General features: G+C 32.4%; 12 protein-coding genes across 12 annotated transcripts; 3 read left to right on the forward strand and 9 right to left on the reverse strand.

Moving 5' to 3' along the window:
• Positions 1 to 736: 736 nt before the first annotated feature.
• RPS22B (40S ribosomal protein uS8) lies at positions 737 to 1,484 on the reverse strand (the record flags this gene model as incomplete). Its single annotated transcript, XM_004178082.1, has 2 exons — positions 737 to 996; positions 1,352 to 1,484. 2 exons carry the CDS (start codon positions 1,482 to 1,484, stop codon positions 737 to 739), a joined length of 393 nt encoding a protein of 130 aa, XP_004178130.1.
• Positions 1,485 to 1,885: 401 nt separating this feature from the next.
• GRX8 (glutathione-disulfide reductase GRX8) lies at positions 1,886 to 2,212 on the reverse strand (the record flags this gene model as incomplete). Its single annotated transcript, XM_004178083.1, has 1 exon — positions 1,886 to 2,212. One exon carries the CDS (start codon positions 2,210 to 2,212, stop codon positions 1,886 to 1,888), a length of 327 nt encoding a protein of 108 aa, XP_004178131.1.
• Positions 2,213 to 2,439: 227 nt separating this feature from the next.
• Positions 2,440 to 2,694, reverse strand: TBLA0A08240 (uncharacterized protein; the record flags this gene model as incomplete). The annotated part of the gene is made up of 1 exon (XM_004178084.1): positions 2,440 to 2,694. The coding sequence occupies one exon, from the start codon at positions 2,692 to 2,694 to the stop codon at positions 2,440 to 2,442; it is 255 nt and encodes an 84-aa protein (XP_004178132.1).
• A 754-nt stretch (positions 2,695 to 3,448) lies between these two features.
• ADE6 (phosphoribosylformylglycinamidine synthase) lies at positions 3,449 to 7,522 on the forward strand (the record flags this gene model as incomplete). The annotated part of the gene is made up of 1 exon (XM_004178085.1): positions 3,449 to 7,522. One exon carries the CDS (start codon positions 3,449 to 3,451, stop codon positions 7,520 to 7,522), a length of 4,074 nt encoding a protein of 1,357 aa, XP_004178133.1.
• A 435-nt stretch (positions 7,523 to 7,957) lies between these two features.
• Positions 7,958 to 8,620, forward strand: NMD4 (Nmd4p; the record flags this gene model as incomplete). Its single annotated transcript, XM_004178086.1, has 1 exon — positions 7,958 to 8,620. The coding sequence occupies one exon, from the start codon at positions 7,958 to 7,960 to the stop codon at positions 8,618 to 8,620; it is 663 nt and encodes a 220-aa protein (XP_004178134.1).
• Positions 8,621 to 9,594: 974 nt separating this feature from the next.
• SPR3 (septin SPR3) lies at positions 9,595 to 11,157 on the reverse strand (the record flags this gene model as incomplete). Its single annotated transcript, XM_004178087.1, has 1 exon — positions 9,595 to 11,157. One exon carries the CDS (start codon positions 11,155 to 11,157, stop codon positions 9,595 to 9,597), a length of 1,563 nt encoding a protein of 520 aa, XP_004178135.1.
• A 360-nt stretch (positions 11,158 to 11,517) lies between these two features.
• Positions 11,518 to 12,609, reverse strand: PEF1 (Pef1p; the record flags this gene model as incomplete). The annotated part of the gene is made up of 1 exon (XM_004178088.1): positions 11,518 to 12,609. One exon carries the CDS (start codon positions 12,607 to 12,609, stop codon positions 11,518 to 11,520), a length of 1,092 nt encoding a protein of 363 aa, XP_004178136.1.
• Positions 12,610 to 12,959: 350 nt separating this feature from the next.
• On the reverse strand, positions 12,960 to 15,008 carry STE11 (mitogen-activated protein kinase kinase kinase STE11; the record flags this gene model as incomplete). Its single annotated transcript, XM_004178089.1, has 1 exon — positions 12,960 to 15,008. The coding sequence occupies one exon, from the start codon at positions 15,006 to 15,008 to the stop codon at positions 12,960 to 12,962; it is 2,049 nt and encodes a 682-aa protein (XP_004178137.1).
• Positions 15,009 to 15,335: 327 nt separating this feature from the next.
• TBLA0A08300 (uncharacterized protein) lies at positions 15,336 to 15,608 on the forward strand (the record flags this gene model as incomplete). Its single annotated transcript, XM_004178090.1, has 1 exon — positions 15,336 to 15,608. The coding sequence occupies one exon, from the start codon at positions 15,336 to 15,338 to the stop codon at positions 15,606 to 15,608; it is 273 nt and encodes a 90-aa protein (XP_004178138.1).
• A 137-nt stretch (positions 15,609 to 15,745) lies between these two features.
• Positions 15,746 to 17,038, reverse strand: VPS38 (Vps38p; the record flags this gene model as incomplete). Its single annotated transcript, XM_004178091.1, has 1 exon — positions 15,746 to 17,038. One exon carries the CDS (start codon positions 17,036 to 17,038, stop codon positions 15,746 to 15,748), a length of 1,293 nt encoding a protein of 430 aa, XP_004178139.1.
• A 314-nt stretch (positions 17,039 to 17,352) lies between these two features.
• On the reverse strand, positions 17,353 to 18,801 carry ADE13 (adenylosuccinase ADE13; the record flags this gene model as incomplete). The annotated part of the gene is made up of 1 exon (XM_004178092.1): positions 17,353 to 18,801. One exon carries the CDS (start codon positions 18,799 to 18,801, stop codon positions 17,353 to 17,355), a length of 1,449 nt encoding a protein of 482 aa, XP_004178140.1.
• Positions 18,802 to 19,327: 526 nt separating this feature from the next.
• On the reverse strand, positions 19,328 to 22,687 carry RSC2 (Rsc2p; the record flags this gene model as incomplete). Its single annotated transcript, XM_004178093.1, has 1 exon — positions 19,328 to 22,687. One exon carries the CDS (start codon positions 22,685 to 22,687, stop codon positions 19,328 to 19,330), a length of 3,360 nt encoding a protein of 1,119 aa, XP_004178141.1.
• Positions 22,688 to 22,811: the final 124 nt, after the last annotated feature.

Below are 22,811 nucleotides of genomic sequence, written 5' to 3' on the forward strand. Positions count from 1 at the left end.
TTTTCTTCTTCTTCTGCGTGTGGGCGTTTCTTTTTTCTTATCCCAGGGCCTACGCACGTGCCTGTGGTGTGCGAGCGGGGTGTGCGAGCAGGACGAAGATCTGGCNCGGCACGGCTGGAAGGCACCGGCGCGGCCGCGAAGACGTCAGCGCGGGCCGGGCCTGCGGTATTTTGAGAGCCGTGCGTGGCGGCAACGGTGACCCTTAGAATTGTGCAGGCACAGGCCAAGACACAGACACAGGCGCAGGCGCAGAGGTCGAGCGCGGAATTGCAGCCGCAGAGGATTAAGAGCCGGCTGGCCAGGTGCCCTGCGGGCCTGGCGTGCAGGGAGGAATTCCGCAGCCACTGCCGCACACGGCACACACGGCGCACAGACGGCCCTGCAGAGCCCGCTTTTGCCACCAGTCCCGCGTTGTTTTCGCCGTTTCCGCCGTTTCCGTGCGCCTCTTGGCCAATCGGGCGCAGTGCTTATCGCCGAGACCCGATTGCCTTGGCTTTCAACCCACTGTGGTATTTTTCACTAACTTGCTATCGCAACTTGAGACTGCAAATTAGTAGTATATCCATTTTGTACTTGCATATGTATTGTTCTTTGTATATCCGTATAGACGTATATAGGTATAAATCCAGACAATGGCGGACAAGTGTTTGTGTTCTACTCGCTCCTATTTGCTTCTACTCGCTCCTATTTGTTTCGACTCACCCCCACTCACCCCCACTCGCCCCCACTCGCCACCTCAATACACAAACCCCAAAATCTTCCCCGCAACATGCTTTCTTCTAGCTTCTTCGTGATCCATGATACCACTAGATGTTGTCAAAATGACATAACCAAATTGCCTGGCTGGTAACAAATTCTCCGTCCATTTCTCCATGTCGCCAATCTTGACATTAAACCGTGGTGAAATGACACCACACTTGTTTAAACGTCCATTCAATTGAACAACAACTTTACCAGAACGGTGATCATCAATATATTCAAATTCGCCAATATATCCTATGTAAAATCAATTACAGTTTGAATTGTTAGTATACTATTTTACTCTCGTGCAAGTTCAAGCGCAGCACAGTGCAAGTGTGATGTAAGTGTGATTACGATTGTTCAAGGCACTAGCCTGTACGGGAAAAGTAAACGATAATAACAGTTGTTGCATCACATCGTGTAAAAAGCATTTCCCAATTTTGCTATCCCGGATACTTAAAAGACAATATGGGACTGATATCCGATCACATCATCCAGTTATCAATCCGGGGTTAAATAACAATCATAACTACAATCACTATCGCCTTTGCCTTGCCTTTGCCTTGCCTTCGCCTTTGCCTTCGCTTTCGCCTTCGCCCAATTTACATACCATGCTTTTGCATAACTTGTAAAAACTTGATCACAACCTTGGAAGAAGGTCTGATCATCACTTGTCTCTTACCAGTCTTGCCGGCATTGTTGATACTATTCAAAGCATCGCTCAAAACAGATGTACGTGTCATCTACAGAAAAAAAAGGCGCATCAGCAATTCGTAATTGTTAGTATTACAATCGAAAAAGTCTTACAAGTGTCTCGAAAGATTTGTAAAACCATAGCCAGTATACCAAAGGTATCAAATACAAATATTAGCGTAGAATATACTTATTCTCCAGAATAGAATATATTTACTGTCTACTACTGTTAATTTGATTCTGTATACTCGGAAGAAGGTGTATGCAATATTTCTTTACATACATTTTCTTTTCGTTTCTTTTTCGTTTCTTTATTCGCTGTTTTTTGTCGTCAGATACACGACGATCTTTTTTCCATCGCCGATTCGCTTCCTTTTATACTTTTTTTTCAAAAACTCGTGCTTGCTCTCGCGCACCGCTTTTTTAAATTAGGGCTACATACTTATACACACTATAACAATCCAATTCTTACAAACTCCTCTTGCAACTCCCCCTTATCTTCCAGCTCATGCAACTCCTTCTCAGTACCCCACAATTTACCATCAATCATAATGCTAGGCAAATTACCAGTACCAATAATCTTCTTCAATGCAGCTCTACATTCACTCTGTTCCTTTTTGGAATACCCACTGATCTCGAAAAAATAAATCTTGTCCTGAGGAATGTTCATCTTTTCGTAAACTCTTTTCGAATATTTACAATCTTTACACCACTCAGCATTAAATTGCCAGTATTTGTGTTCTTGAATACTTTGAGTTAATAATTTTTCAAAATCCATCTTGCGTTCTTGACTTACTCTCATCTTTACACTACATTACAATATTGTTATGTTCTCCTTCTTTTTTATTTTTTATTTTCTTTTATTATTAAATATACAATTAAATCCGAATGCGAATGCAAAGGCAAAGGCAAATGCAAATGCAAATGCAAATGCAAATGCAAATGCAAATGCACATCACATCACATCACATCACGTGCTACACATTTATATACTATACACCTCTTCTATTTCTTATTCTTGCCCTTTTCAATCTCCTTACGGGTGCCCTTCAACAACTCTAAATGACCTATCTTACTCGATAACAATCTTTCAGTAGACTCCGTCAACGATGCACTCTTGTTCAACTTCTTCATATGTTGTAATCCCTTCTTCTTCGATTTGATGATCAAAGGAGCAGCTTTACGAAGGTTTTTCTGTTTCTTGGTCACTCGGCGTGGGTTCTTGACTTTTTTATTCACTTTTAACGCTTTTTGTACCATCTTTAACCGTATTATTCTTGTTATGTTTTCACTTCTTTCATATCATCACTACCATTTTTTTTTTTTATTTTTTTTTTTTTAAAAACGCAACAAAATTTAATCGCATCTCGCTATGTATTTTCCCGATGGGCATATGTAAATTAGTTTTATAAAGAAAAATTCAATACCATCTTGAATACTGGACAACTTCAGGGTCCCAATATCACAAGACATCCTATATATCATTCTTCACTTTTACAAAGTTCCTAATAGATTTCTCACCTTGAAATATTCAATTGACTACATGAATATCTCACACAGTCTGAAACTTGCTTTAGTAACAGAGTCATAGTAATTACTATCTTAAACGCTTATCAATAAAATATGCAAATAGTCATTTATCTTGTTATCTATAATTTTCCCATTGTTTTACTCAATTAAAATTAAAAAAAAAAAAAAAAAGAAAAGAAAAAAAAACTAATTATCCAAGACCTTTTTTTTTTTTACTTCGTCTCCTCTCGCTCTTTCTCTCCAAATTAACTAAAGAATTCTCCGAAGTTAATACCGAGTCAAAAAAATTAATCGGGTAGATAAATAAATTTAATTAATTAACTTCTAATTTTATTAAGGCCGCTCAAATATCTCCAAAGATCTGTATATAAAAATTGACTATACGCAATCTGCCAAAAAAAAATAAAAAATAAAAAAAAAGGAAAAGAAAAAAAGAAAAGAAAATCGATACATTAAAGACTACACTTCAAATACCCAATCACAAATGAATGTACTAACTCTCCCCGGTCCGATAGCTCTTTCACAATTCAGAACTGATAATCTAATCAATAATCTAAATCTAACCGCTAATAGCGTAAACATCATCAAAGATATAAAATCATGTTATATTCATTATATTGATTTGAAAGAAAACGTCACATTAACTTCTGATGAAAAACAAATCCTAACAAATCTATTAGATTATGATCAAACTTTTTCCAAACAAAATATCTCATCGGATGATTCATTATCCATTCAATTGTATGATTCAGTTATAAATGATTGGATTTCTAAAGATCTAAATGATAATGATACTTATTTAATTCGTATCTTGCCAAGAATCGGTACAATCTCTCCTTGGTCTTCTAAAGCTACAAACATTTTAAACGTTTGTAATTTTAACGATAAGATTAATAGAGTAGAAAGAGGTATGGCAATCTTGATCAAAACCATCCCTAATTTCCCCATCAATACAATTTTGAATGAAAATTCATTATCTTCTATTTTTGATAAAATGACTCAAACTTTATTTATTAATCAATTACCATTAGCTAATGATTTATTTTCTCATGAATCACCAAAACCTTTATTACATGTCCCCTTAACAAAAGATAATGAAAATCCTACTGATATTTTGAAAAAGGCAAATAATGAATTTGGTTTAGCTCTTGATGATGGTGAAATTGATTATTTAATTAATGTATTTACCAAAATTATGAATCGTGATCCAACAGATGTAGAATTATTTATGTTTGCTCAAGTTAATTCAGAACATTGTCGTCATAAAATCTTTAATGCTAATTGGACTATTGATAATAAACTTTTAAAAGATTCTCTTTTCAAAATGATTCAAAATACTCATAATCATTCTCCAAATTTTACTATAAGTGCTTATTCTGATAATTCTGCAGTTATTGATACAAATAATTCAGGGTTTTTCTTTGCTCCAAATTCTTCTACAAAGGAATGGTCATTTAAAAAAGAAAAAATCCCCATGTTAATTAAAGTAGAAACTCATAATCATCCAACCGCTGTATCACCATTTCCAGGAGCTGCTACTGGTTCAGGTGGTGAAATTAGAGATGAAGGTGCTACTGGTAGAGGTTCTAAATCAAAATGTGGCTTAAGTGGGTTTTCTGTAAGTGATTTATTAATTCCAAATTTTAAACAACCTTGGGAATTAGATGTAGGTAAACCAGATCATATTGCTTCAGCATTAGATATAATGATTGAAGCTCCCTTAGGTTCTGCAGCTTTTAATAATGAATTCGGTAGACCTTGTATTAATGGGTATTTTAGAACTTTAACTACAAAAGTTATTAATGCTAATAATCAAGAAGAAATTAGAGGTTATCATAAACCAATCATGTTAGCTGGTGGATTTGGTACAGTTAGACCACAATTTGCTTTGAAAAATACAAAAGTAACACCTGGAGCTTGTTTAATTGTTTTAGGTGGTGAATCCATGTTAATTGGGTTAGGTGGTGGTGCAGCCTCTTCAAATTCTACTGGTGAAGGTTCTGCCAATTTAGATTTTGCTTCAGTACAAAGAGGTAACCCAGAAATGGAACGTCGTTGTCAACAAGTCATTGATTCATGTATTGCTTTAGATATTGATAATCCAATTCAATCCATTCATGATGTAGGTGCCGGTGGTTTATCAAATGCTTTACCTGAATTAGTTCATGATAATAATTTAGGTGGGAAATTTAATATTAGAAAAGTCCTATCTTTAGAACCTGGTATGTCTCCTATGGAAATATGGTGTAATGAATCACAAGAACGTTATGTCTTAGCTATTGCTCCAGATAATTTGAAAATTTTTACAGATATTTGTGAAAGAGAGCGTGCTCCTTATGCAGTAGTTGGTCATGCTACAGCTGAAGAAAGATTAATTGTAGAGGATCCATTATTAGGCTCAACTCCGATCGATTTAGATATGTCTGTCTTATTTGGTAAACCACCAAAGATCTCAAGAAATACAATTACTCAACCATTAAAATTACCAAAACCTGATTTATCAAAAGTTGGTTCTTTAGATGAAGCTGTTAAAAGAATTTTATTATTACCAACCGTTGGCTCGAAATCTTTCTTAATTACTATCGGTGATAGAACTGTTACAGGTTTAATCGATAGAGATCAATTTGTTGGTCCTTGGCAAATTCCAGTAGCAGATGTTGGTGTCACTGCTACTTCCTTAGGTCCATCATTAATAACTACTGGTGAAGCTTTATCAATGGGTGAAAAACCTATCAATGCCTTAATTTCTGCTTCTGCTAGTGCTAAATTATCTGTAGCAGAATCTTTATTGAATTTGTTTGCTGCTGATGTAAAATCCTTATCTCATGTTAAATTATCTGCAAATTGGATGTCTGCTGCTTCTCATTTAGGTGAAGGTTCAAAACTTTATGAAGCTGTCCAAGCTATTGGTCTTGATTTATGTCCAGATTTGGACATTGCTATCCCTGTTGGTAAGGATTCCATGTCTATGAAGAGAAAATGGGGCGATAATGAAGTTACATCTCCATTATCTTTGAACATTACTGCTTTTGCTCCTGTTTATAATACATCTAACACATGGACTCCATTATTGACAAAGACATCTACTCCATCTATTTTGGTACATGTTGATATGTCAGCATTACAAAGTGAAAAATCTCTTGGTGGTTCTGCTTTACTGCAAGTTTATAATCAAGTCGGTAATACTAGTCCTGATGTTTATGATAATCAAATCTTAAAAGGCTTCTTAATCACTTTAATTGATTTACACAAGACAGATTTGGTTCAATCTTATCATGATATTTCTGATGGTGGGTTATTTGTAACTCTAGTAGAAATGGCATTTGCGTCTCATTGTGGGTTGAAGATTAAAGGTACTTTCAATAATGAAGCTTCTGTTTTCACCAACTTGTTTAATGAGGAATTAGGTGCCGTTTTCCAAATTAAAGAATCCAAATATGAAGAATTCAAGAAATATTTCCTCAAGAATGGTATCTCTAATGAATACATTTCAATTGTTGGTAAGCCTGACTTCCAATCTCAAATTATTTCTATTTCAGATAATAATGGTAGTAAAATATTTGAAGATACAAGAGCTAATTTACAAAAAATTTGGTCTTCCACTAGTTATCAAATTCAAAAATTAAGAGATAATCCGAGAACTGCAGAAGAAGAATTCTTAACAATTAATGATGATAATGATCCAGGTCTTTCTTACTCTGTTACTTATAACCCTCAAGATCATTTCAGAATAATTAAAGAACTATTTGTATCCAAACCAAAAATTGCTATTTTAAGAGAACAAGGTGTCAATGGTCAAATGGAAATGGCTTGGTGTTTCCAAACTGCAGGGTTTAATGCTATTGATGTTACTATGACTGATTTAATTGAAAACAGATTTAACTTGGATGAATTTGTTGGTTTAGCTGCCTGTGGTGGTTTCTCATATGGTGATGTCCTTGGTGCTGGTGCTGGTTGGGCTAAATCTGTCCTTTACCATGAAGGTGTCCGTAAACAATTTGTTAAATTTTTCCAAGAAAGACAAGATACATTTGCATTTGGTGCTTGTAACGGTTGTCAGTTTTTAAGTAGATTAAAGAGTATTTTACCAGGATGTGAAAATTGGCCATCATTTGAAAGAAATTATAGTGAACAATATGAAGCACGTGTATGTATGGTTGAAATTGTTCAAAATGAAACTGCAAAGAGCAGTAATGTTTTCTTTAACGGTATGTTGGGATCCAAACTTCCAATTGCTGTTGCACATGGTGAAGGTAGAGCTACTTTTACTTCAAAGTCTCAATTGCAAGATTTTGAATCAGAAGAGTTATGTAGTGTAAGATACATTGATAACTATGGAAATACTACTGAGAAGTTCCCTGCTAATCCAAATGGTTCAGTTCATGGTATTGCTGGTGTAAAATCACCAAATGGGCGTATTTTGGCCATGATGCCACATCCAGAAAGAGTATCAAGACTAGAAGCAAATTCTTGGTATCCAGAAGAAAAATACAAGGAATGGGGTGGTTATGGTCCTTGGATATCTTTGTTTTTATCCGCTAGAAAATGGGTTGGTTAAATGTCTTCTCATTTTTGTCATTTTTTCATTAACTTTTTCGTTTATACATGTATAATATTTAATATCATCTTACATTAAAATTGATAAATTTTAAAGTCACTTCTCATATTTTTTTTCTAATTTTTTTTCGATATTTTAGCATTCTTTTACTTTTTTTTAGAGTATTAGAGATACTATTGATACATTCTAAAGAATTATTGTCATTTTTGGCGGTATATTACTACTGTTTAATGTTAATTTTTTCCGTCCGAAGATTCGTAGCGCCCATTGAAGAAAATACGATGTCTTATGATAAACCAGGAAAATTCGCTAATTTATGGGCAACATTAAATATCCTATAAATAACTCTACTCGTTAATTTACTGGTATTTATAGTATCAATAATTGTATTAGGATCCAATTAAAAGCAAAGAACAATATTCAGTTATCACATCTATGGTGAATGTTTATAATTTCATTTTGGATGCATCTGCCTTCGAAAAAGGTTTAGGTAACATTAAAAGATGGTGTGCTCATACAGATAATAAGGTAAAATTAAATTTATATATACCTACTTATACCTTAAAAGAATTAGAATTCCTAAAATTTAAAAAGAAAAGCTTTATGGCCCGTGAAGCTTTAAAATTTATTGATTCTTTAACTAGCAAGCATGGCAAAGATGTCGAGCTAATCATCGAACTTTCTGATATTTTAGATATTATAACTTGGCAAGACGTTATTGAATCAGCAAATGGCGTTCCAAAAGATATTGATACTTTAATGAAGATCCCAAGAAGATTAAAGAATTTATTGAAAAGTTGTGTTTACAAATCTCATATGGAAGAAGGAAATGCTCATTGGATATTACTTACTGAAAACCAACAAATTCGTGATTTAGCATTTATTTGTAATATTAACTGGTGTTCTGTAGTTATGGCTGATACTATCATTTCGAAGGAATTAGATGCTAAAATTTTTAAAGAAAGTGAAAAGTTCAACGAGGAAATGTTGAAAAATGGTGAAAAGCAATCATCTACAGATGGTAAAGAAGTCATTAGAACAGAATTTGATAAAACCGTGTATGCTTCAAGAGGGTCAGGTGTTTTATGGGCTCCCTAGATATATTGCACGTCCATTCAGTAATTTAACAATTAGCCCTAATCAGAACAGAATGATTATTGATTTTCATTTGAGAGCAGGAATTGCAACGCACGTAATGAGAAATAAGTTTTGACGGAAATAGCTTACTTATATGGATTAATTAATTACTTTCCATATTTCTAAAAGTGCCTTTACACTAGAAAATAATGATCAGCCTAAATTTTGTAAGGCTTTTATAATAATAAAGATATATATTGTATGTAATAGCCCAGAATTACATTAGTAGTGCATTTGCTATCTTAAAGTTACTCCTTTTTTTTTTCAATACGGAAAGTGTGCCTATAAAATCGTATACAGAGGTTTTTCAAGACTTATTACGTTACTTGGCCAAGTCATTTGAAGGGAAATTTATAAAAACTTTTACATGAGATAAAAACAGAAAATTATGCAGTTGATTCAGATAGTTGTCAAAAGGTATATTCATCGAATGATCGGTACTTAAACGTCACATTCTAGCATTAGAGATGCCAGAAAAAAACATGTAGATCAAAAAAATTCATCATATCAAAAGCAATATATTTTTTGAGTTCACTTTATTTAAAGTATTAAAGGACAGAAGCACAATAAATGTCATTGTATAAAGACATTATGCAAATACTTTTGCATGATGATTTATGTCCTCTTTAAAAGAGAATCTTTTGCTGATTATTTAATTTATTCATATTTATAGAGTGATAAAATGTTTACCAGACAGAAAAATTGAAACTTTTTAGCATTTTATAGTTTTTTAAAATTGCTAGCCGGGTAATTGTTATGTGAAATGTTTAGGGTTTGAAAAACCTCTAGTTCCTAGAAAAAAGAAAAAGTTACTACTGTTCTTACAATTCAAATAATAACCCTAAACATTAGCAGAAATCTATTTACATAACAGTAAAACACAAAAGTTTTCTATAATATTATTATATGAGCAACTAGCTAATGCTAGGAAATTGTTAAACTTTCTGTTTAATAGCCTCTTTGCTTGAATTATTATTGTTTTGTACACTTGATATTTGCATTTGTAAAGCTTCACATTCATTGTTCAGGTCATAAAGAATTCTTTTTTCAGATTCTACCATTTTTTTAAAGGCTGATTGTTTCTTTTCTAACGAATTCTCCCAATTTTTGAATTTCTCATTTTTCAGTTCAAATACAAGGGAGAGTTTTTTTCTCATTTCTTCCTTAGTAAATTGGAATTCCTGCTTTTGTTGAATTAAAACATCTTGAACATATTTTTTATTAAATATTTGATAGCAAGCATAATTTTTGAGACCATTTGAGTCATAATTATCGTAATTAAGAGTTTTGAGAATATCTATTTCTTGTTGTTGTAAAATGGAATCTTGGTCTTCTAATGTCAGGGCTTCTGAAGCTCCTTGTAGTCTTATTGTTAATAGTTCTGTTCTACATTTTTCAAAATATATTTCAGCACTAGTTACAAAATCAACTAAATGCTTTCCTATTAATAATTCCCTTAATTTTGTAAAATCAGAATGTTTCGAGTTTTCAATTTCTATAGTTCCCCATTTATATTTTCTGGCACGGACTAACACATTCTCATTGTTTCTAACCATTGTTTCAGAACAAATAACACTGAATGGGATACTGTCAAATAATTCAGAAAAACTTTTATCATTTTTATTCAAGAATTGACATGGTTGGATGTTATACCGTTTCAAAATAGACTTAACAGTTTCCTTATAATTTTCCAATTCATTTTCATCTAAACAATCTGCTTTTCCAATTACTGGAATCAAATTCACTTTAGGTGCTAAGGCTTTCATTGTGATAATATCTAGCGAGGCAACTCCCTTATTTGTTGGTTCTAGAAAATATAAACAACAATGAATCTTATTATCTTGTCTAAGACTTCTATCTGGTTGCTCATCTTGAAATACTAACCTTCTAGTTTGATCTTCAATATAATCAACCAAAGTTACCCAGGAAAAAGAATTGTCAATCTTACTTCCAAAACCAGGTGTGTCAATAATATTAAGGTTTAAGACTGTTTTATCAAATATCAGCTGGGTTTTATAACTCATGATAGATTTTGTTCTTGTATGGCTTTGTGCCTTGTTTTTATTAGCAGAATTATGTTCCAAAACAGTTGAATTGAATAAGGTATTCACAAATGTTGTTTTACCTATACCAACTTGACCTGCAACCATCATGGTAAAATTAATACCTCTATTTTGGGTTAGAAGCTCCCTTTGATGTGGAATCATATCAATCCCAATTGAATAGTTCTCATCAATTGTTTTTGTTTCCTTGACGTTCTTTTTAGTTTTCCAGTCATTTAAAGGTGGTAGATCAAAAAGGAGTTTTAAATTTATGTCTTCAGTTTTCTTGGAATTTATATCCAGCATATCTTCTAATTCAACTTCTGTATTTTCAGTTGAAAGAGTTTCTCTATGACTAACTTTTGAACTAACAAACGTTGAAGTATCACATGGTCCTGGTGCCTCATAAGAGCCAGGTTCACCTTCTGCTTTCAGTTTTAAGGAAGATTCTGTCATTTTTTTAGTTAGTTATAACTTAATTCTTAAAGTATGAAGGTTAAAAGTATAATCTTTCTGATAAAAAAAAACTTTCATTTCTATTTGAATTGTCATCACCTTATTTTTTATTATTTTAATTTTTATTACATATATTTTAATTTCTTACAATCAAATTTGTGTCACAAAATTAAAATATTCCGAGTTTATATTTATCATGTAATTTTTACATATAAATGAATAGTGTATTACAAAAAACTAAATAAAAAGTCTTTTTCGGATACATACACCTTATAAAAAAACGAAAATGAATAATAATAATTAACTACCAATATAAACACTTCTATTTTAATTTTTTTAAAATACATATCTATAAAAATTCTAACGAGGCAAGAATCTTCCTAATAAAAGTGTACAGTCAATGAAATCCTTATAATGAATCGTAGCAATGCCTTCTTGATTGGCATCATACTTTCTAAATACCTTTGTGAGTCGTGTTAACCACAATAAGCTTTCTACAAAGCGATCAAATTTCATAGCTCTTAAATCACTCTCATGGTTAACAAATCGAGCATAACGATCAAACAGTTTTTCACTAACCTCAGAGGGTAACACATAGCCCATTTCCAATAGAGAATTGTGAAACTCACCCATTGTGATAGTATGTGATCCATTAATATCATTATCTACATATATTTTTCGCCAATACTTAACTTTCTTATACAACGAAACAAATTCTTCTTGGATGACGACACCAAATCTAGAAACACCGAACAAGTCCACGAGTGCTTCAGTAGTTGACTGGCAGAATTGGCTGCTGTCATCATTTTGTAATATATTTTGTAAATCGTCTGCAGTTAGTTGGCCTCTTTTACGAGTATCATGAGTTATAAATAATTGTACGGCAAAATTAGTGTCCTTAGCGTCTTTAGTGCTTTTTGCATCCCGATTCTGACCTATTGAAGACATTTCCTGATGTCTGGAGTTGGTATTATTATGAATAGCTGGAGTTGATGCTACAGAGGCCACAGGTTTTCTCGAAGCTGATGGAATAGACGGTGGTATACCTATTGGAGGTGGCGGTACTCGAGATCGTTGTTGTGGGAACGTTACTGGTGGTGGAGATTGAGATTTTGTGTTTTTGACATTATGTGATAGATCATTAGGTATTTTATGATTTTGGGTAGGCATTTGGTGATGAGAATGATGATGATTATGATGATGGTGATGCGGTGAGTTCATAGAGGATTGGGTGGATGGTGATGCATGTGAATAATTATCATCTCTTAGTGTCGTAGGGTTTTGAGTTCCTAGAGAAGAGTTTGATCCATGAGGACTCTTCATATTATGTTGCATAAATCTTCGAAGTTCCTCTTCTTCTTTTTTTTTTTCGCTTTCTTGCACAATTTCTTCTGGAGTTTGGTATAATTCCAAATTATCACCTGCAGAATAAGTAACTCTTTTCCTTCCCATATTGTCTGATAATATGTTGTTTAATATTTTTACTTTTTATCTATCACGAAATCCACAGGTATATATTTATATATATGTGTATTAATAATTTGTACATTCTCCAAAATATTATTTTTATTTTTAAATGCTACAATTAAATCTTTATTACTGTTAAAGCTTTTCTTTTTCAAAACACGATACGTAGATGTCTGTGAAACTCGGAACTAAAAAGGAAAAGAAATAATAACAGAATTGGATCGACAGGTTACAAGGACCCTGAAAGTTCAAAAATGTAATCAAAAATAATTATGATTTATATAAAAATTCCTTATAAATATGTAATGTACATACCGAGTTCGTTAAATTAGATTTTATAATATATGAGTGTCCAGCCAGAAATGTTGCAATAATTCTATTGCACTTGGTCTCTTTTGATAATCCAGCTCAAAAGCTTTATTTAGAAAATCTTGACTTCCTTCGTTTGCCCAAGATGGTATTTCTGGTGTAGTATTGGTACCGATTTTAAACAAGGCTTGCATTTGGGAAAAATCGGGATATGGGTGGTTACCAGTAAACATTTCAACAACTACACAGCCAGTAGACCATATATCAACTTTCTCTGTGGTTGCAGTTTGTTTTACAACTTCAGGTGCCATCCAATATACTGAGCCTTGTAAGGATGCCCTTTTATTGGGTGGATTATTGATTGGCGATAGTTTTTTAGAAATACCAAAATCAGTGATTTTAACACATCCTTTGATATCAATCAGGATATTTGCACCTTTAATGTCTCTATGAATAATGTTTTTTTGATGTAAATATGCTACCCCAATTAAAATTTGTCTAGTAAAATTTATGACCAAAGATTCCTCAAAAGGCCCATAATTATTTAGCATTGAAGAAACAGATCCACCTGGGACATATTCTAGGAAAATATTGAGATTTCCATTTTCCTGTGAAGAACCATAATACGTTACGATATTTTCATGATGTAATTCCTTCAATAAATTCATTTCATGTTGTAAAGCATCAACCATCTTTTTATGTATATCACTAGTTTCTTTTGTTACTTTAACCGGGCTAGCATGCATAGATTCCTTAGAGGTCTTTATCATATCAGGCTTTAATGCTACTTGTTTGACTGCCATAAGCTCACCAGTATTAGCATTCATACCTAAATAAACATTTCCAAAACTACCAGATCCAATACGAGCACCTTTGAGCCAAGCCTTTGGAGCTGATATCTTTGTAGGCAATGATACCATCCCCGTATCTTCTTCGTCGTCATCCGTAGCTTCTGAAGAAACTAGTTTAATCATATCATTTTCATCAACAGGGCAATGAGATGGCTTCTTAACTAAATTAGGTATACTTCTTGCTTCACTTCCGTCACTTAGGCTATTCAATAGTGCTACATCTACAGCACTTGAATGTTTTAATAAAATATCCCCAATATTATTAGTCTCATAATTTGGAACTTTCCCTCTTGATACACTAAGCCTAATAGATTGTCTGTAAGCATCCTTTAATGTTTTCTCTAAACTCTTCATATCAGCTTGAGGGAAATATCCACGTAAATTAGTGGATATGTACTCACTAGTCGGCCTTTGATTAAATATGGTACGTATCTTATTATTACCATTCTCAATTGGTAGATTATCGGGGGAATTATATTGCAAATTTCTCATAGAAGGGTCCAAATCATGAAATTTATTTGAGTTGTAACCAAAATGGGTAGGAAAATTATCGTTCATTGGATATAATCTATTAATTGCACCCAAAGTTCTAAAAAATAATTTCTTAGAAACAGATATAGCTTTTTCACTTGGTGTTTGATCCTTTGATACAAATATTAACCTATTCTTTTCTAAACGATCACTAGAATGACATATCGTCACTAATTCGACATCATATAATAAATGTAGAACACTTTTAGTATAATCAACAATAAAAACATCGTAATGTTTTGAATCAAAGATGCTATCTCCTTCAGGACTCTTCCCTAGTAAATCAGGCGGAAGTCTCTTTATTAGTCTCTTTTTAATAGAATCTGCATTAAAACAGCCATTAATATTCACCTTTTTGGCAGATCCATCATTTAGTATAAATATAACAGATGACTTATCTAGCACCAATTCATCAGTAACAAAGTGTGGAGCCATAGATAAAGAATTAAATTTCTTAATTAGATCCTGTATTTGATCCACATCATTTTGCTTCTTAGTATCTTTGAGCCTGTTAGCCTTAATTAGAATATGTAGTCGATCTCCAATCTTTTTAATCCCTATTTCTTGCAAAATCTCTCGATCTAAACTCTTTATTTGATCTTTTTCTTTGATGTTATATTCCAGAAAAGTACCCAAATATTCTTCTAAATTCAACTCTCTCAAAAATTGCTCTACAAACATCTCATTGTCCATCGTACTATAAGGAAAGTATTAATAATTTTCATACACACAATTTGTTGGGTTACTTACGAATTTGCCCTTATATTTTAATAATTTTCGATTATGTTTATTTTTTTGGTGCCTTCTCCTCTTTTTTAGAAGTATCGGTAACCCACATTGTTATGAATTATTCACATTCTACTTCATTACTGGTAAAAGAGAAAAAGTCATACGAAAAACAAACTCAGATAATAGAAACAAAAATTTCTAGATACTCTACAAGCAAAAAAACAACTATATTCTACATATACACACCTATACACACCGATATACATATATATACTTATAATTTATCTAATAATGAGTAACGCAGAAGATAACCAGCCAACTAATTCAAATACCGAAGGTGGGAAGCTTACAGGCTCTACAAAGGTATATTTAAGGGGAGGAGGCAAAGTTAAAGAAATGACTTTAGATCAATTACGCAGACCACATACTGTCATTCACAGAGTTCCTCACCAACCTGCTCCAGAAGATAATAATGCAAGTGGCCTACTTAATACTGGAGATCACAGACCTAACATAGATAATAATACAACAAATGATACAAACTCAACTAACGCTAGTAAGTAAACTGAAAAAAATTGATTATTAATATACAAACCAAATTCATATTTTTTAATTTTCTACTCAATAACTTCGATAACCAGCGTATTGAGTACAAAAATATTTCGAGATTATCTAAAGGTTATGCAATGGTCATCTAAATATCATCTATACTTTAAATATTGCCGTACCTGAATTATGTTCTTATTAAAAAATGACATTCCTTTGACAAAAGAATCTACATTTGATTCATTTATCATTTCAGGGAAATATAAAGGGTAGTTTCTGTTAATTAAAGAACGATTACCAACATATTTCATTTGATAAGGCATCGGGATGTTCCAAATTGTAGTTGTCAGCAAATTAACGAACAAAAGATAATATCCTAAATGGATATTTATATAATTTTTATCTTCATTTGAATGATTCAACAATTTCAATATCTTTTTGGTGTCTAACAGATGAAAGTGTATTCGATCATATAAATTTTCACCTGAAACGGTGAAATCTCTTATAGTTATTAGTTTTGTATTTGATTCAAATAGTTTTGAATAGTAAAAAATATTTATCAATTGTTCAAATCGTAGGAGATTAAATATTCGGAGACGATTATTGATATGAATTAATTTGGATGATTTATTGCCATAGTCATAATCCACTTCATTTTCCATTGATGACGTGGATATTACTCTACTATTTAAATTTGCTCCTAAAACCTCTTCTAAGTGCTCTCGTATAGAGTTTTTTTTTTCAATACTTTCCTTTATTTGCTTAATATACATTTTTAACTCTTGTATATTCCACATTTCCTTCTTATCCACATTTCCAATCAAACTTTCTGACCTATTAGCGAATTCCTGTTTTTCTTCATTTATTTGTTTGTTATAATCTAATGCTTTATTGAGTTTTAATAAAGAATTAAATGAACTCACCTCTTTTATTTTCATACTACTTTTAGATCTGATATGCCCCCTTTTTGTAGAATTGTGAAGATTCAATAACTTAACGTTTGCTAAAGTATAAATACCGTCACATAATTCAAAAGATGGCATATTCACACTTTGAATAGCATCTTTATCAGTTATGGGTCTTAACCGATTTAAATCGATCACAATTTCTTTTAAAATACACCAAGTATCTTTCTTACTAGTTATTGTAAGAATTTCAGAAGGTAGTTTGCAAACTATTTTCAAATTAATACCAGACAAGCTGCAGTCAAAATTCGGTAATTCATTGAATTGTAAACATCTAGAAGAGTACGACTGAACCTCACTAATATAGATACAGTCACCGTCAAGTGTTTCTACAATGAAGAAACATGGCACTGTCATAAACAAATTAGTATTAATTTCATTACTTTTTATTGGATTAGAAATGCCTTTCTTAATGAGAGAAATATTATGGATAGCAATAGACTTCACATGTCGTACTCTATGAGACAATAAATATCGAACCATTATAAATACAAGTATACTTAAGTATTGAAAAACCCTAATTCGTATCTTGTATGTATTTTCAGATGACTTTTTCCACCCTTTGAGGTTCATATTTTATAGAAAAAATTGTTCCAAAAATAAAGGCCGACTCTTAACGAACTAAAACAAAGCAAGTTCAAATCAATAATAAACGTATAAATCCCAATATAAAATAAATGAAATTCGTTGTAAAAGTCTTATTATTAACTCACCAAATATACACGATGCGAAAGAATACATAATTAGAAATAAAAAATAAATAATCAAATATATAAAATTAGAAGAGGTTCGCATGACTAAACACTTAAGTTAATCTTCTTATCATTAATCATATTTTGGAAGGGAGCTAAGGCCTTCTTAACATCTCTGTTTACAAATTTTTCGACTTGTTGTGGTGCTCTACCAACAAAAGTTGAAGGTTCTAGTAAAGCATCTAAATCTTCCCAAATTGGCTTAAAGAATGGATCTGCCTTAATACGCTTAATTAGATCATTATCACCACCTTCTTCTTTTACAACTGCAGCAGCTTGATGAGATAGCACTCTAATATTTTCATGAACATCTTGACGTGAGGCACCTTTTTCTACCATAGCCATAATAATGTTCTCTGTGGCCATAAATGGCAATTCACTTTGAATTCTTCTAGCAATAACTTTTGGATAGACAACCAATCCAGAAGATATATTCAATAAAGTTGTAAGTAAGATATCGGTTGTTAGGAAAGCACTTGGCAATGAGATTCTTCTAATAGCAGAATCATCCAATGTTCTTTCGAACCATTGAACTGAAGCAGTTTGAACAGTGTCGCTAAGCAAGGAGCCCAAATGTCTGGCCAACGAACAGACACGTTCACAACGCATTGGATTTCTTTTATATGCCATAGCTGAAGAGCCAATTTGTGATTTTTCAAAAGGTTCTTCCACTTCCTTTAAGTTAGCTAATAATCTAATATCAGTAGCCATTTTGTGAGCAGTTGCTGCGAATGAAACTAATGGAGATACTACATCAATATCAATTTTTCTAGAGTAAGTTTGACCGGTGACAGGATAGACAGTATCAAACCCTAATAATTCTACCACTCTTTCATCTAATTCTTCTACCTTATCATGATTACCGTGGAATAATGCTAAAAATGATGCCTGTGTACCTGTAGTACCCTTAACACCTCTTAAGCCAATATCATTTCTAGCTCTTTCAAAATTTCTTAAATCCCATAATAATTCTTGGATCCATAAAGTAGCTCTTTTACCCAAAGTTGTTAATTGAGCTGGCTGGAAATGAGTCCAACCTAAGACAGGCAAATCTTTATATTCCAATGCAAAGTTAGCCAATCTGTTAATAACATTAACCAGTTTTGGAATGACCAAATCATAGGCGTCTCTTAAGAAGATTAAATCGGCATTATCAGTAACAAAACAAGATGTAGCACCTAAATGAATGATACCAGCTGCAGCTGGGCATGTTTCACCAAAAGTGTGGACATGAGCCATGACATCATGCCTAACTATAGATTCTTGAATTTTGGCTTTTTCCAATTCTTCATCTGTAATACTTAAATGTGCTTTCATTTGTTGAATGGCTTCATCAGTAATTACATCTAAACCTAATTCTTTTTCAGCAATAGCTAGATTTAACCATAATTTTCTCCAAGTAGAAAATCTGTTTCTTTGAGAAAAGATAGCAGACATCTCATCACTGGCGTAACGAGATGATAAAGGTGTACTGTACTTATCAAATTCTGACATTTTAAAACAATTAATCTTCAATATGGTTCTCTGACTATTTTTTGTATTTAGTTCCTAGATGTTTAAACTAAATTGCGTTGAAAGATTAGTAGTTTAAATTTAAGAAATGAAAAAAAATTCGCCCTTTTAAATTATCTCTATAAGAACCCTGTGTATCTTCAGTGAAATATATATTACATACAAAATATTACTAATATATATTATTTTCTATATAGCACAGTACAAAGGCATCGAAAAAAAAATTAAATTATTGTATCACCTAATTCTGAGCAGATTGGAATTCCAGTATTACAATAACCACTCCAATAAAACATGACGATGAACAGGGAATTATAATTCCTCTTTTTGACTCTGACCTAATAATTGAAAAAAAAATTGAGTTGTCGGAGTCGCAAAATTTTTTTCATGAATTGCCCATGTTCAACGAAGAAAAAGTGGCCTTTGGCCCACTACAGTTAGATTAAGCAAAAAGCCTAAATCTTTTTCAAGTCCTAATCAAATCTTATTAAAATATATATATATTTCGCTAAATTAATTGTTCTTCAAAGACTGCGGCTTGTTCTAATTTATAAGCCATAAAGCTTGCAGACGCACGTAATCCAAGAGGGAATGTTTTTGGAAGGGTTTCATTTTCGTCGTCACTGTCAATTTCTTCAGAATCATTATTAATCTCATCTTTGTTAACCCTGTCTAATGTATCAGTTGTAGCTTCCATTGGTTCAATTTGATCTTGACTTCTATTTTCCTTTGGAGTATCCAAACTTAAAGACGTCGATAAATTATGCTCATTTTCTTTCAGTCCTAGGGTATCCATATTGTTATCAGATAATAAACTTAAATTGTCATCCCCGAAGTCAGTACTTGTGAGACCTAATTCTTGTAATACTAATGCAGCAGTTTCTTGAACCATTAATTCGTCATTTTTTTCATTCAAGTTTGTAAATTCAAGACCATCTTGAAGTGTTAAATCTTCTTCGCCCCTAATTGGATCGTTTTCAATAGTTTCTTCAACTTCTTCATAATCTAAATTCAACTTGTTTTTTTTATGTTTAGGGAACCATTTATTCAAGGGTTGATCCAAATGTTCACTTCCAGAATTAATATAGCGCTCTTGAATATTAACTGATGGACCACGGAACCATACGATTTTACCATCTTGCTTATGAATTTGGTCAATTCTTCTAGAATAAATGTTAGAATTAGTAACATGAATAGAATTAATAGCAGGAAAGGAAGATGTTAAAATTTCTGAAGATAATAAGAAACCTGATGGATAGTCAGATACAATTTTGCCTACATTATGCTTTGCACATTTATGCACTAAATTATTAATCAAAGTTCCAACATTATCTTCCGACATTCGTAGTCTTTTCTTTTTTATCTGCTTAGCTTGTAATTCGTTTAATGATTCGATTTTAATGACGTTAGTAGTACTGGCAGTATTAGAAGCTTTTATTTTTCTCCTCAAAGGATGAGGATCAAAAGTGGGTGAAGTTATTAATGGAGGTTGACAACTTATATCCGTATTAGCAGCCTTTACAGTTGCTAATGGTTGGAAGTTCTGTGTGATCTTAGGCTGAGATATAAGGGGCGAGTTAATAGTTGGTATATTCTTTACATTTGAATTTGTTTTAGTAGCAGAATTATGATGTGTTTGCTGTGTAACAACTATAGTACCAGTTTCTTTATCTATAATACCATTTTCTGGAGGATCATTCGGTCTAATAATATAACGAGGGCATTCATCAGATGTAGAATATTCACCTAAGTCATCACGGGGCAACTTCTCCCTTAAATAAACTGCTCCAATTAAAGGTGGCGAGTTAGGTGCACCCACTGTAGCTTCTGGTGTTGGATCATTTACTGTTGCATTTGCAGGTAACAAATCCTTTATAGGTGATGGATATTTAAAAAACTTTTTACCAATAACAGGAACTGTTTCTTCTTCGACATCACGAATTTCTTCGGGTAAACATGCCCTCCAAGTTCTAATCTTATTAAATGCTTTATCATTTTCATTGTATCTAAATTCGCAAACAAACAATGGACCATCAATGTCTAAAATTGGATCACCACGTTGAAATCTAGTGAAATGGACTACATAACATTTTTGTTGAATATCTTCGATGACGTGATCTCTATATTGACCAGTTTTCATTACTTCATTCTTATAAAAAATTCTGTCAACCCTATGGACAGTTTGTTCTGGTCTAAAATACCAACAACAATTCAACCATTTCTTATTATCCTTTGTTTTCCACAATCTGAATATTTGAGCAACAATTGGCTTTGAGATATCATTTGGATTTCTCACTAAAACCCAATCACCAATCTTATAAGTTTTACCGTTAACTTCTACTTCATCCAATGGCAATCTTATATCACCTTCAGGTAAGTAAACTTTATCAGGTTTAGATAATTCAAAATTTGATAATGTTTCAAAAGAATTTTGTAAAAGTTTAGAAATTGTTAGATTTGTCTGATTATTTTGGTAAAATTGATTGTAATTCTTTAACATTAGGTTAAAATCTGATTGAAAACCTTCATAATCTTTATATTTTCTTGCCTTCACTTTTTTTTTAATATCATCTAAACAAATAGGATTCGCAATTTCACTATAATATAATGGCTCTTTTGATTGATCAGGTAACTTTTCAAAACTAGAAATTAGTAGTCCATTTGAGCTATCATATTCTTTCCTCAACATTTTTAAAACATTCTTGATTCTTTGAACATAGGGTAAATCAATAACTGGAGGTCTACCACGTTTCATATGCGTCCTTGAAGTCTGAGGTTTAACAATAGGTTGATTTACAGGAGTAGGTGTTGTGGAAGGTGTTGAAAATTGAGATTGTTGGATATGTGGTTGCTGCGTTGTTTGAGCTACAGGTGCTTGAGTTTTCCCTAAAGATCTTTGAGAATTACTAATTTTTATTTTATTCGTAGGATCAGGATTTAATTGAGATTTACCCTGTATTATTATTCTATTACCTTCTCTTGATTGTATAACAACGTTTGATGGATCTTTATCCTTCTTTAAGCTAGCGCTAGTGTTTGAAGTTGATGATGAAGGATCTATACTAATGTTCAAATAATCGTTGGTGATTGAATGATTATTTTGATTCAAATTGTTACTATTAGAATCAGTGACAGTGGAAGCAGCTGTCACCAAGGCTAAAGTATCTGTATTTACGGTTAAGTTATTAAAGTCCTTTTTACTAGTTGAAGTATGTGACCCAGGTGATGCGAATGAAGATGTAATTGATAGACCAGATGGAGAAGCATTTTCTTGTATTTGTAAAATATCTTCATTTTGATTATTTATATTTGTATTAGTAATACTTGATTCGATAGTACCTACATCAGGATTTTCTTTTGCACTTGTGTTTGTAGTTGCATTAATTGTATCAGGTGGCGCAAGAGCGGAATCTGCCGTGGAGATTGGTAATAGTTCATTTGACAGTATTGAATCATCTCTAACAATATCAGCAGACATAGAATTATTTGATGTTAAAGTGGCTGAACTTGGGTATATTAGATTCGGGTAGTATTTTTTTAAATTATTAAAAACCGTATCCTTAAGATATTTTTCAAAAAGAGTGGCATAATGATACACTGGGGAACCGTCTGTATTATAAATCTTCGCGTTACAAGGTATTTGAGCCATATCATTTAGAAAAGATTGCACATTTTCATAACTTGATAACCTTTTCTTAATTGTATTCAAAGACATTGGATTTTTAATTATCGTGTAATAGTCGGGGTATTCTTTCTTACTTGGTAGTTTATGGAATATTGGATAAATATGGATCCCCAATTCCTCTTTAATTTCAAATACACCATCATATGCATTCCTCAATTCCTTTTTTAACTCTTGTGATATCATTTATATGGGATTTAAAAGGACCAAAAAAATTTTTTTTAAAAAATATTTTATATTGTATAGGGACTTGTGTTAATATTATTAAATAAGCTTATTTTTAATATTCTTAATAAAAAAAATATAAATC

This window comes from Henningerozyma blattae, chromosome 1 (genome assembly GCF_000315915.1).
Source record: "Henningerozyma blattae CBS 6284 chromosome 1, complete genome".
NCBI lineage: Eukaryota > Fungi > Ascomycota > Saccharomycetes > Saccharomycetales > Saccharomycetaceae > Henningerozyma > Henningerozyma blattae.